At 32.3% G+C, this 16018-nt stretch overlaps 2 protein-coding genes across 2 annotated transcripts in view; both read right to left on the bottom strand.

Moving 5' to 3' along the window:
* Positions 1–3818: 3818 nt before the first annotated feature.
* LOC139483077 (uncharacterized) lies at positions 3819–7156 on the bottom strand. The gene is made up of 4 exons (XM_071267107.1): positions 7109–7156; positions 6235–6398; positions 4984–5157; positions 3819–4036 (listed from the first exon to the last, which is right to left on the bottom strand). The coding sequence occupies exons 2-4, from the start codon at positions 6350–6352 to the stop codon at positions 3819–3821; spliced, it is 510 nt and encodes a 169-aa protein (XP_071123208.1). The 5' UTR covers positions 6353–6398; positions 7109–7156.
* Positions 7157–7417: 261 nt separating this feature from the next.
* LOC139483076 (uncharacterized) overlaps positions 7418–16018 on the bottom strand; it is a 40653-nt gene continuing 32052 nt past the window's right edge. Inside the window, exons 17-21 of the mRNA XM_071267105.1 lie at positions 10934–11146; positions 10101–10143; positions 8903–9069; positions 8118–8285; positions 7418–7689 (exon numbers count right to left, since the gene is read on the bottom strand). Coding sequence (XP_071123206.1) covers positions 7418–7689; positions 8118–8285; positions 8903–9069; positions 10101–10143; positions 10934–11146 — 863 coding nt within the window. The remainder of the gene's footprint in view (positions 7690–8117; positions 8286–8902; positions 9070–10100; positions 10144–10933; positions 11147–16018) is intronic.

Below are 16018 nucleotides of genomic sequence, written 5' to 3'. Positions count from 1 at the left end.
CCATTATCGAAAGACAGTAAATGTAATTTATGCATGAATATCCTTGTTTACAAATATAAGATATATGCTTAAGACAAAATGCTATGCAATGACAAAATCTAAACGATTATAAACGATTATAAAAGAGAAAACAAACGACTATTCTTAAGCCTGAAAACATTCATATAAAAAGTAAATATCTGCATCATCTTCACTCTTGGTAGCTTAAAGTTACGACCATCCGAAAATGGGAGACAACTCTAGGGATAAATTTTTCTTTTCCGATTTTTGTGCAGTAAAAGATTTATTTGAGCCAAACCGCTTGTCTCATACATACTAATCGTTAGTGCGTTGATATTGAAACAAAATTTGATACATAAAAACATTCCAATTTTCGGAAATAGTCATTTAATAATTCGAGCATGATGGTCGTAACTAAAACAACAAAAATATTCAGGATGGTCGTAACGTAATTTTGTGATGGTCGTAACTCTTTATGAAATATGACCGAATAAGCTTAAGACAAGTCAAGAGTTTTAGACGTATATGTTATTATATGAATATTTTATATGATATATTTGTGAAGTTGATTTCACCAAATGATAAAAACTAAAAGGGGTGACGAGAGGGGTACATGTAAAGTGCGAAACGGAAGGAAATTGGAACGAATCGAGAAAAAAACACAATACTAAATGAAATGACCAGTCACTGTTGCTTAAAATATAATGTACAAAATTAACCAAGAGGCAAATAGTAAAGAGCGGTTAAATTCATTATCTATATTAATGTAAATAAACTCAATATGTCAAAAGGGGAGAATTCATTTTTAAACAAGTAACACAGCTCTGGTTATGATCATTTTTAGTTACGAATAAAGAAAAGGCATTTTTAACAAATTTGACATTACATGAAATAACAGTTTCCTGATTTTCTTTCTTTAGATTTTGCATCTATTGAAAAGATAAACTTTTTAAAAACTATTATACCTACTAAATGGAATTTAAAAGAAAAATCTACAATTTGATTTAATACTTTAAGTTGGAAGAGCATAAGTAAGGAATCAATATAATATTATGGGGGTCGTTATCGAGTCTGGACCATACCCGCGAATTCGCAGGTCCGTACTCGAATTAAAGAACATAAGCCTTATTCGTAGCCTGGTTTTTGACCAGTCCATTCTTTACTATATATGCTGATATTGTCATTTGTTTAACTTCGGCAAAAGGACTTCAGAATAAACTTGATATATTAAGTACTTATTGTTAAGATTGGTGTTTGAAAATTAATCCCATTAAAACCAAGGTGCTTGTATTTAACAAGGAAGGCAGATATATCAAACATGAATTTTATTTTAATAACATACTTATCGATTGTGGTAAACGTTGTAAATATTTAGGAATAACTTTTAGTGCATCTGGATATTTTTCCTTCACTCAGAAAGAATTGTATAGTAAGGCGTTAGAAACATTCCATAAGCTACACAAGGACTTTCTGTCACTGAATACAAGTTTAAAGACAGCCTTCATGTAATTGAGGATACAATTAAACCTATTCTCTTATATATTACTGAAATTTGGGGATATTTCAACCCTTTAAAAAAAATAAAATCTATAACTACAACTATAGATCAGGCTTATCCGAAGCTTCTTTCAGAAAGACTCCACATTAAATTTTGTAAACATATACTTGGTGTTACCAAAAGGGCAACGCATTTTGGTACTCTTTCTGAACTTGGTAAATTCCCTCTGCATTTTGACATTGCAAAGTCTATGATCAGAAACTGGCACAGGCTTAAAAATTTGAGATCATCTTTCCACTACTAGAGGAGGCATATTTAGAGTCAAAACTACTACACGAGTCAAATATTTTTTCATCGTATGGATCCTTAAACTTCTTTCTAAAGAATATTAAAGGGGTTAACAATTTACATTGTTTACTATATGCTGATGATAATGCATTTTTTTTTAAACTTCAGCAAAAGGACTTCAGTAAACAATATTCATACATAGTAGCCATTATTATATTTAAAAGATAGAACTTTATGCTTCAACTCAGCGTGCTTTTCTTTTAAATCAAAACACATTCATACAATATAAACATAAACATTATTTTCAACGTGCATATGTATGTGATAGTTGCCGCAGTACATTCAGTTCTACCTTGTAATATTATCCTGGCTACAAACTACTAATATTTGATTCAACGCGTGTAGCAGTGTTAAATATATACATGTACCAACAACATTCATACTGTCTAGGTTAACACAATGTTCATTTGCGACATCATGGATTCAGTTTTTATTCCGTACCAATACTTAAAACAAATATCAATTATATACCACAAGATTGTCATGCAATCGATAAAAAAAAAACTCGTAAAAAACACCAGGACTCCGAAGCACATTTGTGGATTTTCATTAATCATAAACGATCAAAAGCCGAAAATATGAAAGCCAAAGGTTTATAAAAACTGCAATAGCTGATTAAAAATTAAGGATGATTGTTCAAAATTGTATGTTCAATAATTTCATCTGCCAACATAATTGCAGGAAATAAATATCGTAAATAAAAAAAAATCTAAAAGCAAACATGAGGGATTACACGTGTATTCAACAATTTGATGCTTCAACGTACAGTAAAAATGTATTAATACTCAATCCTAACATAATATTTGGCGAGTTGATTAGTTATCACTGTTACTCCTAAATGATGGTCGTTCGGAATATATAAAAAATTTATGTTTGATAAAAAATTCTTTAACTTAATTTCTGCATACCATTTTCAGAGTAAAAATTAAATAATATTTTTTTTAGTAAACTTTATATAACAACCGAGTTTATTAACATGGTTATGTGCACAGTGCTTTTTAAAATAATTTGATAAAAGTTCGTCTAAATACTTGAGTTACGGTCATCTTTTAAAGTTACGACCGTCTTGTGTCGGTTACGACCATCATCAAAAATACTATATTTGACATTACGACCATCACAATACACCTAAATTATCGCTAACCCCGGCTGACCCGGCCGCTTGAACTTTTGACGCATACAACAATCACTTTTCCATTGTGGCGTTAGATATTTTGTATTATGACGTCAAAATTTTACGGGAACCTGTGTGATATCCAGTAATGGTGGACAAAAAGCGATAAGGTGTATTTAAAGTTACGACCATCATGCTCGAATTTTTTAATGACTAATCTACGAAAATTGAAATGATTTTATGTGTCAAATTTGGTTTCAATAACAACTCACTAATAAGTGTATATGAGACAAGCGGTTTGACTCAAATGAACATTTTACTGCACGAAAATCGGAAAAGAAAAACTTATCCTCAAAGTTGTCTCCCATATTCACTTCGCTTACCACCAGTGCATCTTGTGGAAAGTGGCACTGGCGAAAATCTAACATGACCTGCATAGCAGTACCGTTACATGTTTTGTTTTCAAAAAAGTTTTAATTCAGGCGTCTTGGCAAATTCAAGAAAATTCAGTCTATTGACGACTTGGTATATGAAAAAAGTATAACAGAAAGTATTAGCAGCCTTTTTTTTTTATTTTACCCACAAATCGAATCTTCCAACATTAGTATTTGTGATTGGTTAAAATTGTCTTATTGTTCAAACTAAGCAGATAGTAACTGCACATTCACTATTTTCAAAATATACTTTGATGAAGAGCATTACTCAGATTTTTCGAAATCTTAACTTTTGATGTATAATTGTATAATCCAAAATCTAATGAGAGTTGCTTCATCAAAACAACTCAAACAATACAACTAAAGGGTTAATGGAGTGTACATTAACGGTCATAGACTAAGAGAAAAATTTGTTGTATGCACTTTACTTACCCCATTCAAAATCAAATAAATCCACATCAAAACTTAATTTTTCAATGCCTACTGTTAACCTAAAATCACATGGGTCAATAATTAGTTTCGTTTCAAGAGATCTTGATATTATTTCTGTCTCTGTACAACAGGAGATTTCTGTGCATGATTCTCTAACATGGCAACTGACATCCTGAGGAAGGCTTAAAATAGTAGAAACCCCATCACAACCTAAAAAACAGTAGATTAATAGTAGATGTTCAATTCGAATCGATATAGATTTTTCATCGACTGCATGTGGAATTCTATTATATACTTCTGATGCACTTAAGGTTTGAATTATTAGCTCCATGTACATAATAAATCAATACTGTAGGTGTACATTGATTTGTACTTTGTGCAAAGATTAAATGTTTTAAAATTTCATAAATTCTCTGTAGCTGACATTCTCTCTTGTTTGAGAAAAAGATTACCAATTTGCTTTGGCACAAGGCGTTACAAAATGCTGACTTCCCATACATATATTTGTCTTTCATTCATCTCATCTTTAGTTTAATGTTTGATGTTTTCTGAGCAATTGTTTTGATTCATGTTTTGCTAATGTTGAATACAAAATTGTTAGACTAAGAACTGACAAATTATGTGATTGACATGATGATAGAGGGACTGTTGCAGTCTAGTGATGTCGATAGCGTTTCTTCTCTACGTATGTGGGATACTTTAAGATAAAGGAACAGACGAATGATATGTCTGTAAATATCTGTAATTGCCACTTAGCCACGCATACAAGTTTAAAACCAAACCAAAAATTAGCATTAAAATAAAATTATAATACCCATTTGCTGTTCTGAAAAGCGTTTTAATGAACTAACACAAAACAAAGTTTAGAAAGCCAACGATGTATAACAAATTGAAATTAAAAAAGAAACATCTATCCGATCAAAGAAGAATAACCAAAATGTTTTTTTTTTTTTTAATAAATTCTTATCTTATCATTAGAGATAATTTAAGACTGGTATGTTATACATCACGGTAGTACGATATCATTGACTACTTAATTGATACTTCATGTACTTGATACCATTTTGGACTAGCAATCCATCAACCCCAGTATTGATCCAGTGAGGATTTTTTAATCCAAGGATCATTCGACAAACCAGTTTTTTAGTCAGACATACCTGAGCTGAAACCTTGTATATTTTGCCTATAAGGCAATCCATATCTATCACATTTGTTCTCCAATAAATATGGTTTAATTCCTAATGTTTCTGTCAGTTCCAGTATCTCAGCTGGCTGTAAGTATTGTCTGTTCTTTATGTTATTATCATCTTTCCACGTTTTCAATGAAAAATCTATAGAAATAAGCACACATGCTTAATATGCTGTACTTTAATGCAACATGAAATTTCACTGACTCTTCTTATTTCTGTTTATAACTGGAAAACATTTGAAGTTACAACAATGCCCTAAGATCATAATAAAAGAGCATTTACCCTATAAGGAGCGAACTGATAATTTCAGTCGTATTTGTAAATATTGTCCTGTTAATCACTTTTGCTTTTAAATCTACATTTGGTTTTATTATTCTTTTCAAGATAATAGATAAAATTGAGAAAGGAAATGGGGAACAGCCGAAGGCCACAAATGGGTCTTCAATGTAGCGAGAAACTCCCGACACACCAAAAATGATAAAAAGTATCCGTTAAGGCCAATCACTTTATTCATAAGGGTTTTATTTTAAGACTTCAGGCATGCTTGCTAATTTTTATATCTTGTCTTGCTGATAAATTTTGCTATGTAAATTAAAGATTCTATATATGACATTCACAATAATAGGAAAAAATGCAAAAAAAATTGTCAAGATTCTTTTTAATGAAAAATAACCCCAAAAACAACTCTCTAATGCTTTGATACATTTAATACAAATGTATATCTCATCTTGAACATTTATCCCAATAAAAGTTTTTCGCTATCTATCATAGGTCTTAAAATTAAGAGACACATGATTAAGTGTTGAAATTTGATATTCAAGCGGAAGACACATTTTAAAGCAAGTTACCTCATTGACGATTTTTGCCAAAGTTTTATGTATTTGGTTTGGTTAAAAATACAGTCATTGAAGATTATTCCATATGTAATTGACGATGATGACAACGACGACGGACCACAATCGCGATGTGAAGATCATTCACAGCCTAGAGAATGAAAAACTGCAAGTGTGTATATAACCTAGCTCACTTTGTCTCCTTTGACTGAGTAAACAATATAAATGTTTGATAAAGTTATACAGTTTCTAATGAATTATTTTGACAATGGACTCATAAAAATTAACTTTCTATAAATACATTTATATTAACCCTCAGAAGAAATCTAGTCGTTTCATTATTATTTATTACATTATCAACTCATGCTTTATATGATCTGCTTACTTGCATTTACAAAACCTGTGACCATTTCACAGGGTTTCTTCACAAGAAGCGTCTTTGCAAATATTGGCTGGGAAAATATACAAGATCCAGTCGATTCAAAACAAGCACTTATGTTCATATCAATCTGGTACAATCGTTCACTTGATAAGTCATAAATGGAGTAGCTGTATTTAAAATAATAACATGCATATACATTTCAACGCCTTTGTTTATGACAATCAAAAATAAGTATGGTATCTTATCGAAATCTATGATATTGTTCACTAGGGTCAGTTAGAATTTTCTTTCATATACATATCCATATTATAAAACTATCTAGCAGTTCAAAGTAGAGTATCAAATGTGAAATTTATTTAAATATTGGAACTATCAAAATTTTAATAAGTTGTTGTATATTACATGGGGACCAGTTTTTTTTTTGTTACAACAAGAGAGCTAGCAATGCTTGATAAGTAAGATAAGTTCAATACACATTTTTATAAGCGGGATTCACCCACAACCGTGTAGTTAGGCGATAGACTAGTTATCATTGTAGATTAACTTCTTTGACCAATCAGCCACCGACACCTCCGGTTTGTTTTCTTGAGTATTATCCTCCGTTTTTGGTGGGGTCGTGTTGCTTAGTGTTTAGCTTTCTATGTTGTGTCTTGTGTACTATCATTTGTCTGTTTGTCTTTTTATTTTTTAGCCATGGCGTTGTCAGATTATTTTCGATCTATGAGTTTGAATTTGAATGTCCCTGGTATCTTTCGCCCCCTTTTAGAAATAGTACTGCTTAGTTTATTGTATTATCAGGAATAATTCTGATTGAGAGTCAACCTGTTGAAATAGAGTGGTCTGCTACATTTATTTGAGTATCATATACTTTACTTACTCAATTCGAAAAACATATTCAAGATTGAATCTGTTAACATGGCCTGAAACAAAACATCAGATGTCGAAGTTTAAAGAGTTTAATATTTCATTTCTGTTTTATGCTCATCAATGTAATTTTTTGTCAGCATGATTTGTTAATTTATGCTTAAATTTTGTGATTTCATGAAGCTTTCTTTAATCATTATGTTATTCGGGTTAAGTGCTTTAAATTTTATCACTTTTTTATCTGTCTAAAGAAATTTCTACTACTGTTCATGATTTAACAAAATATGTATCAACTCAACTTCTGTAAGTACAAACAATAGAACTATTTCAGTTTCTGAAGTAGGGAACTGATAATAACGAAATTTACTCTTTCCAATAACTCACCCCATTCAAAATTAAACAGTGAAATCTTGTATACAAGATTTTCAATGCTGAGTAACAAGTTATGGTTGCATGGATCAAGATCAAGCTTGAACATAATAGATCTATCAATAAATTCCATATCAAGACAACATTCAACACCAGTGCATGAGTGAGTTAGCGTACAGGTTACACCCTTCTGTAACTGTGGTTTAATAACATTCAACGGACATTCTGAAATACACAAATTAAAAACGGATACTATCTGAATAATCACGTTTATAAATATATAACTGCTAAATGAGTTACTGATTCATGCAACATAAAAAAAATCGTTTCAAATTTCAGACATTACATTTGTATACAAAATGACAAGGCATTTTTATGCAGTTTACATTAGCCTGGTAAGGAAACCATTTGATGAATTGCCTGAAAAAATTCAGTCATTTTAAAATTTCTAAATTCAGAAAATGCCTGGAATATATGAAATTATGTATGTCAGCATAACAATTCTTTGAATAAAAATTTCAAAGATTAGTAGCATTAACCATGTGGTTGTAAAATCTATCCAATACAAATTTTAGAAAATATATTATGCAGAATTTATATTACCTCTACCTAAGAATATTTGCTACCCTCAAATATCAATGAATTCAAATTACCTTCCCTCCATCCATTCACTATTTTGTGTCCCTTATTCTGATGACACGGCTGCTTGCAGAGGTAATATGAGAGACCAAGGTTTTCCATAAGCAGATAGTTAGCATATACAGGAAGTGTGTCTTGTATACTGAAGTGGTAATTTTGTAACCACAACTGTAATGAAAAACCTATAAAACAACAAAGAAGAAAATTACAGATGCGCGAAAACTTCGTATTTGAGTTGTAATCTGTCATTGATTTGAATGAATAATATTTATAATATACATATATGTGAATTGTGTCACAAATATAAAGTAATTCTTTTGGAAAGTTGGCTTGTACCTGTAGAAACAAGATACCACACAAATGTCAACACAATAAATGCTCTTAGGCATGACATTGGCATAGCTTATACAAATACTTTTCTATAATTGTCACTTTTTTGGTATTTAAAACTCCTAAGATGTACTTATAAGTAGACATCTCGATGAATATTTGAAGACGATATAAGAAGGTATGAAAAGGCCTATTTTTGTCCCTTGAATTCGAAAATCACAAAGTATTATACATATACCGACTAGCATCCGTCAGAAGTTCATTAGACAATAGTCTGTCAGACGTCAGCATTTATATTTTTGGTATTGGAAGAAGGGTGTCAGACAAAATGCAAAATAAGCTACAATAGCCTGATTTTAGGAAAGTATCATTTATAGTAAGGTATAGGTACAGAAGTACAAAACGTAATTAATTAAAATCAATACAATTTTGGAGAAGTAATGAAATTATCACACACGATGACGTTTACCTGGTGATTTAAAGTCCATATTCCAGTCACATTTTGGTTTTGATACAAGATAATGTTTAGCTACTGGTCTTTGTATATAGCATTCAGGTTTCTTTGACTCAAAACATACATTTATATTAACAGACACCAAATACTCATCACTGCTCTGTAATTCGTCAATCATATATCTATAAAAAGCAGAAATTATGGCAAATATTTGTATAAAAGTATATTTTACAACTCATTTCTACTACAGATATCAGGTCTAAAGAAACATTTCAACATCTGTGGATAGTTCCAGGGAAACAGCTTGTTTTTGCTTTTTAAATATAAATCCTATAAGAATCTTCTTTTAAAACATTGTATTGCAACACATACATGTTGCAACGGTATAAACAAGCAGATGTCTATTGACTATTATTTATGGAGAAGAAAGGAATATATTGATGAGCATCATAAAGGGGTTCGTTTTGCTTAGGCTTTAGTTTTCTATGTTGTGTCATGTGTACCATTAATTGTCTGTTTGTCTTCGTCAATTTAGTCATGGCGTTGTCAGTTTGTTTTCGATCCATGAGTTTGACTGTCACTTTGGTATCTTTCGTCCCTCTTTGGTCCTTAGATATTTAAAACTAAAATTCAAAGTCGTTCCTCCTCATCTTGCTATTTAAAAAAAAAACCCAAAAAAACTGAAACATAATTAAATAGTAAGGTCATTTTAGTCAAGAAATGTATCAAAGGCAACAGTAGTATATCGCTGTTCAAAATTCATAAATCTATTAAGAGAAAACAAACCTGGGTTACAAACAAAATTTGAGGGCAATACATCAACTATAAGAGGATAACAACGAAACAACAGAAACACTGAAGTGCAACAAAAATCAAACGACAATGCAACACACAGAGAAACGAACTATAAGATAACAATTGCCATTTCCCTGACTTGGTACTGGACCATTTAAGAAAAAAATTGTGGGTTGAACCTGGTTTTGTGGCTTGCCAAAACTTGCACTTGCACGCCAATTTGACAATGAACTAATATTTTTTGTTTGGAAATAAATTGTATTTTGTTTTGCTCTCAAGGACAATGAAAATAATTGAAAAACGTGCCTTGTATTATACAATTTCTTTGGAAACATTTTCATACTATATATTATTAAACAAATCAGATACAATATATATCAAAAATATACATAGTTAAATAAACCATAAAGCTACTTACTCTATTCCTAATGTTCCTTTAATGTAAAATTGTTTTTTCTCTCCTGAAACAATGGTACATGGAATTTCAAAATAATTTTCTGGAGAAGGACAGCATTTATAAGTTGCTAGAAATAGTTGTTTCATAGTTACAGAACGGCGTACATTGTTCGCTTACTAAAGTGTGTATAACAGTACCGTTTATGTATATATACAGTAAATAGATTTCAGGGCTTTAGTATGCGAGAATGTTTGCCACTGCGGATGGATCCCCCCCCCCGAAAACACATCATTTGACCATTAGTCAGCACTTTTGGTTTGACATGAAATTTCATTGATATGGTCATAATTATAAATTAACTGTTAACAATACTTTGAATACTAAGGCTTCTATACCTCAGGAGAAGGTTACCATAGATATATTTTGCATTTTTTTTGCATTTTTTTCCGGGAGTCTTTGATTGGTCTTTTATAGACCAAGTGCACGTCTTGTGCTAATACAAAACTTCAATCCTGGTAGCTATGGTTTTATTTACTATCATTTAGCAAAATAAGGTGTCGGAGTACTTGTATGGTAAAACTACATATTTTGAATGACACGAATGTCCAACCTTTTACAGTTTTTTTTAACAACAGGTTTTGTGCATCTCAAGTTATCGGATCCGTCATATATTTGACTGATTTAATTGTGAATGTCTATACTTCAGATAAATAAAAAAAGGTGAATATCGAAATATTGCTAAATGCATACATTTATTTGTGAAATTTCCTTGACATTTCTTTTTTTTTAGTTTAAAACTGTCAACGCATTAGACATTGTTTCCGAGAGATATTCTAAAGTTGAACTTTACTTACCAAATTCAAAATCTCTTAAAGACTGCTTCAACTGCATGTTCTCTATTCCAATGGTCAATGTTGATTTACAAGAGTCGATGTTTATAAAATATGTAAATGATTTTTCCAAAAGGCCAACATCCACACAACATTTAATGTCTGAACATGATGCTTCCAAAATACAGGTGCTCTCTGTGCTTTTCAAGTCAGGTAAATATATATTTTTTCTGCATTCTAAATTTAAATATAAATATCAATAATTGTTTAAAAAAAGTGGTAGTTCGACTAAATGCCTAATTAGCTTTGAGATGCTTAAATCAATTACAGTATTTTTTGGATTTAACTTGATAAATAATGGTTTTACAGCATACTACGAACATGATCGATTTAGTTACTTTTGGTAAGAAAAAGGTTGAGGCTGTCATCTTTGAATTGAAAAATAGAAAATGTCAATAAGGAGCATCCTTGATATACATACTGGTTTAACATTTTAGATGATCAGTGATATAGAAGCTGCGAGAACGTGGCTTAACTTAAACTATTGCGTTAATGTCTTTTAACTAAAGGCTCTAAAGAGCCTGTGTCGCTCAGCTTGGTCTATGTGCATATCAATCAACTATTATGAATATTAAAAACTGACTACAAGGGGCAAACTGACCAATTACAGTCATCGGACACATTTTTTAAACTAGATACCTCAACTGACAATTTTGGTCATGTTGACTTAGCTGTAGATCTTATTTTGCTGAACATTGTTGCTGTTTACAGTTTATCTCTATCTTTTATAATATTCAAGATAATAACCAAAAACTGCAAAATTTCCTTAAAACTACTAATTCGGGTGCGGCGACACAACAATGAGTTGTCCGATTTGTCTGAAAATTTCAATCAAGGCAGATAGATCTTGACCTGATAAACAATTTAAACCTTGTGTCAGATTTGCTCATATTGATGCTTTTGTTTCAGACATATAAGCCAAAATCTACATTTTACCACAATGTTCTATTTTTCGTCATTGCGGCCATCTTGGTTAATTGGCCAGGTCAACAGACACATTTTTAAAATAAGATAAATGATGATTGTGGCCAAGTTTGATAAAATTTGGTCGAGTAGTGTCAGAAGAGAAGATTTAAAAAAAAAATTACTAAAATTTAAGAAAAATGGTTAAAAATTGACTCTAGAGGGAAATAACTCCTTAAGGGGTCATCTAACAATTTTGGTAATGTTGACTTATTTGTAGATCGTACTTTGCTGAACATTATTGTTGTTTACAATTTATCTCTATCTTTTATAATATTCAAGATAATAACCCAAAACTGCAAAATTTCCTTAAAATTACTAATTTGGGGGCAGCAACCCAACAATGGGTTGTCTAATTTGTCTGAAAATTTCAGGGCAGATAAATTTTGACCTGATTAACAATTTGTCCTCGATCAGATTTGCTCTAAATGCTTTGGTTTCAAAGATATAAGCCAAAATCTACATTTTACCCCTATGATCTATTTTTTGCCATGGCGGCCATCTTGGTTGGTTGGCTAGTTCACCGGACACATTTTTTAAACTAGATACCCCCCATGATGATTTTTGCCAAGTTTTGGTTTAATTTGGCCCAGATGTTTCAGAAAAGAAGAGTTTTGTAAAAGTTAACGACGACGGACGACAACGACGGACGCAAAGTTATGAGAAAAGCTACCTTGGCCCTTCGGGCCAGGTGAGCTCAAAATAAACACCTACTCTTAATTAGAAGGTATTGTAAGTGAGTTTTAATAGCCATGGTATCGTGTCAAACGATCCATTACAATAAATTAGATATAACAATTAAAGGGGTAAACAAATAAAAATATTTTATAACACAACACGTCTGCCCTTTAATATCTTAATATTGTCAGGCATCTAAATATTATCTGTTTTTACAAAATTAGATATGTTCGAACTTATTTAAATTTAAATTGAAAATGGAAATGGACAATGTGTCAAAAAGACAACAACCCGACACAGAACATATATATAGTGCATATAATAAGTATGTTTCCGAAATTTCTAACAAGAATCCTAATTCTATGCACATCACAATTTTCTAGCATAGGAATTTGCAAATAAATATTTGTAAAATTATGTAGTAAAGCAGATGCAATCATATTATATTAATTAAATTTTATAAAACAAAAATGGACATATAAGCCACCAATAATCCGACAATAAAGGACCAAACTCGCTTTTATTACACAAATTATCCACTATAGCATACAAAACAAGAACAATAACAATAACAAAAACTGGAAAACTAGAGAATAGGTACAAAAATGAGAATTCAGGGATTCGAACCTAAACAGACAAATTCTTATTTAATTTCATTTATCTTAAATCTGAAACCTCGTGGCTACCAACTCATACTAAACGTTTGTCTATTATGTATATATAAAGGTACAACCCCGGTGTGATCGTTGTACGGATGTATATAATATATTCATTTATATATATATATATATATATATATAAGTCTGAAAATTACACCAAACAGTGTTAGAGTTAGATTTTATACTGACAAATTTTTGTCCGTCCCTCAGCGGGATTCGAACTCACACCTTTGATACACTACAGCACCAATCGCTTAGCCTCATGTCCAGCGCTCTAGACCACTCGACCACATCCGCTATATAAAAATATAACTTCAATAGTCGTAGTGTTACCTTGTCACGGAAGGTGAATCTAGAGATAGACATGAGACACGTGTTTTTTAAGCGTGTGTAGATGTTATATTATTATATTCATACACAATGTATTTATTATTTAAACTACATATATATATAAAATGACTGAATAAATAGTCAACGATCAATCTTACAGGGCGATGGATCATGTAATATGATTCTGTACACTACAAAATATAATATATAACAAGTCAAAGAGGGTACAACATCACCATTAAATAACTATAAAATACACAAATATTAGATATTTCGGATAACAGATATCCTTCTTCGGTAATTGCACAATGACAAATGAATCATGTCAATTCAAATTGAGACTCTATCAAAATCTTGATTTATACAATTTAAGCGAACGCTGGAACAATTTTAAAATTTACAAACACACCGCAAAGACTACAGAAATATGCCAAAAATAAAAATAGTTATTTACGATGTGAAATGGCACAACTCTAGATTTCCAAAGGTTGTGACAGTTGAGATGTTATAACTGCATTGAGGGCAGTCCTCAAACAAAAAAATCAAAAATGTCCTAACCGATCAAGGATGGTATAAATTAGACAACGGTAGGGCAATTACAACAGAAACTACATATTTAAGCCTCCCAAACGAATATCAGTATAATACTGATTGAAAAAATAAGTATTGTATAATGAGGTAAAATAATTGAACGTGGCAACGTACTTATACATCATCCCGAATCAATGAAAACCTGTAATTTAAACTGTTATTTTAAAAATAATTTCGAGCTGTAAATCCAGTACTAAATCCGGCGTTGTTTGAAACAGGTAGTCACAGGAAAATGAGGGACTCGTTCTATGTTTTTTCATTTATACCCTCTGGGGAGACTGTCCGTAACTTTCTTATCCAAAATCTTTCCCGAGCGACTCTGTCGACCTTCGACCAACCCTCGTTGTGGTCTATGATCGTGATGGTAAGGTTTTTGAGATCAGCTTGTGTGTGTCCAGGTGATCTCAAATGACGACTTACGGGTAGGTCGGGCTTGCAAGTGTAGTCACTCCGATGACCATTCATGCGTTTGTTAAATTGCTGCTCTGTCTCGCCAACATACTGCATGCCACATCGACATTGAAGGAGGTATACAACATTCTGGGTTTTGCAAGTTACATTGCAATATATAGTGTACACAGACCCAGTCGAGTGGCAAGTGAATGTTTGAGTATTCAGTATTTGTTGACAAGTCAGGCAACGTCTGTTACCACATGACTTGCACCATCCTGCAATTGAACAGCTTTTATTTGAGGAGACGTCAGCTCTAACAAATAAGTCTTTCAGACTTGCTGGTCTACGAAAAGCTAAGACAGGAGGATTGGGAAAGATCTTGGATAATTTAGGGTGTTTGGCAAAAGTTTGCCAATTGGTACGGATCAAACGTGAAAGGTTATTAAACGGGACTATTTTGCTGCGCCTCTTCCGTTTGTACTGTAAGAGGTCATTGCGGCTGTTATTGTTAGCGCGCGAAAACCCCTTATCTATGTCCAATTTCTTATAACCTCGTTTTGTCAAAAATCCGCGAAGTTCCTGTAACCGTTTCGTGACAGCCTCCTCAGAGGAGCAAATCCGCTTGACTCTGAGAGCTTGACTGTACGGGATACTTTTTGTACAGTGTTTGGGGTGACAGCTTTGGGGAGAAAGGTATTGATGTTTATCTGTGGGTTTACAGTAAAGGTCTGTTGATATGACACCGTCCTTTATAGATGTGGTTGTGTCTAAGAAAGATATCTTAGAGTCGGAAATTTCATACGTAAATTTAATTGAATGGTGGGCGTTGTTTGCATGTCTGATGAAATCATCCAGTTTTTGTTGAGATTCAATCCATTTCATGTCAACATCATCAATGAAACGGAACCAAGACAAAGGTTTGGATAAAGATGTTGCAATAATTTGTTTTTCTAATTTGCCCATGAAAATATTGGCGTAAGACGGTGCCATTTTCGTCCCCATCGCTGTCCCGTTAATTTGAAGGTAATGCTCACCATTAAAGGTGAAATTGTTGCATTTCAGGACCAAAGTAAGCAGCTGGACTAAACATTCAGTAGGTGGTTCTAAAATGTTGCGCGAGTCCCATATTTCCCTACAAGATTGTATGCCGTCATCATGAGGTATGTTGGTATACAATGAGGTGACATCTAAAGTGACAAGGAGGGTTTCCGGAGGAAGAGGGTTCATGGATTCCATTTTACGAAGATAATCTGTAGTGTCTTGAATGTGGGAAGGAAGATTTTCTACATGAGATCTTAAATGAAAATCGACGAATGCCGAGATTTTCTCAGTCGGATGGCCGTTTGCGGATACAATGGGTCTACCAGGGTTGTTAACCTTGTGTATTTTGGGAAGAAGATACAATCGACCAGGCTTGGCATTCTCTGGCTTTAAA

The sequence above is a fragment of the Mytilus edulis genome, chromosome 7 (assembly GCF_963676685.1).
Source record: "Mytilus edulis chromosome 7, xbMytEdul2.2, whole genome shotgun sequence".
Classification (NCBI taxonomy): Eukaryota; Metazoa; Mollusca; class Bivalvia; order Mytilida; family Mytilidae; genus Mytilus; species Mytilus edulis.
This window is presented reverse-complemented; position numbering and strand designations above follow the sequence as displayed.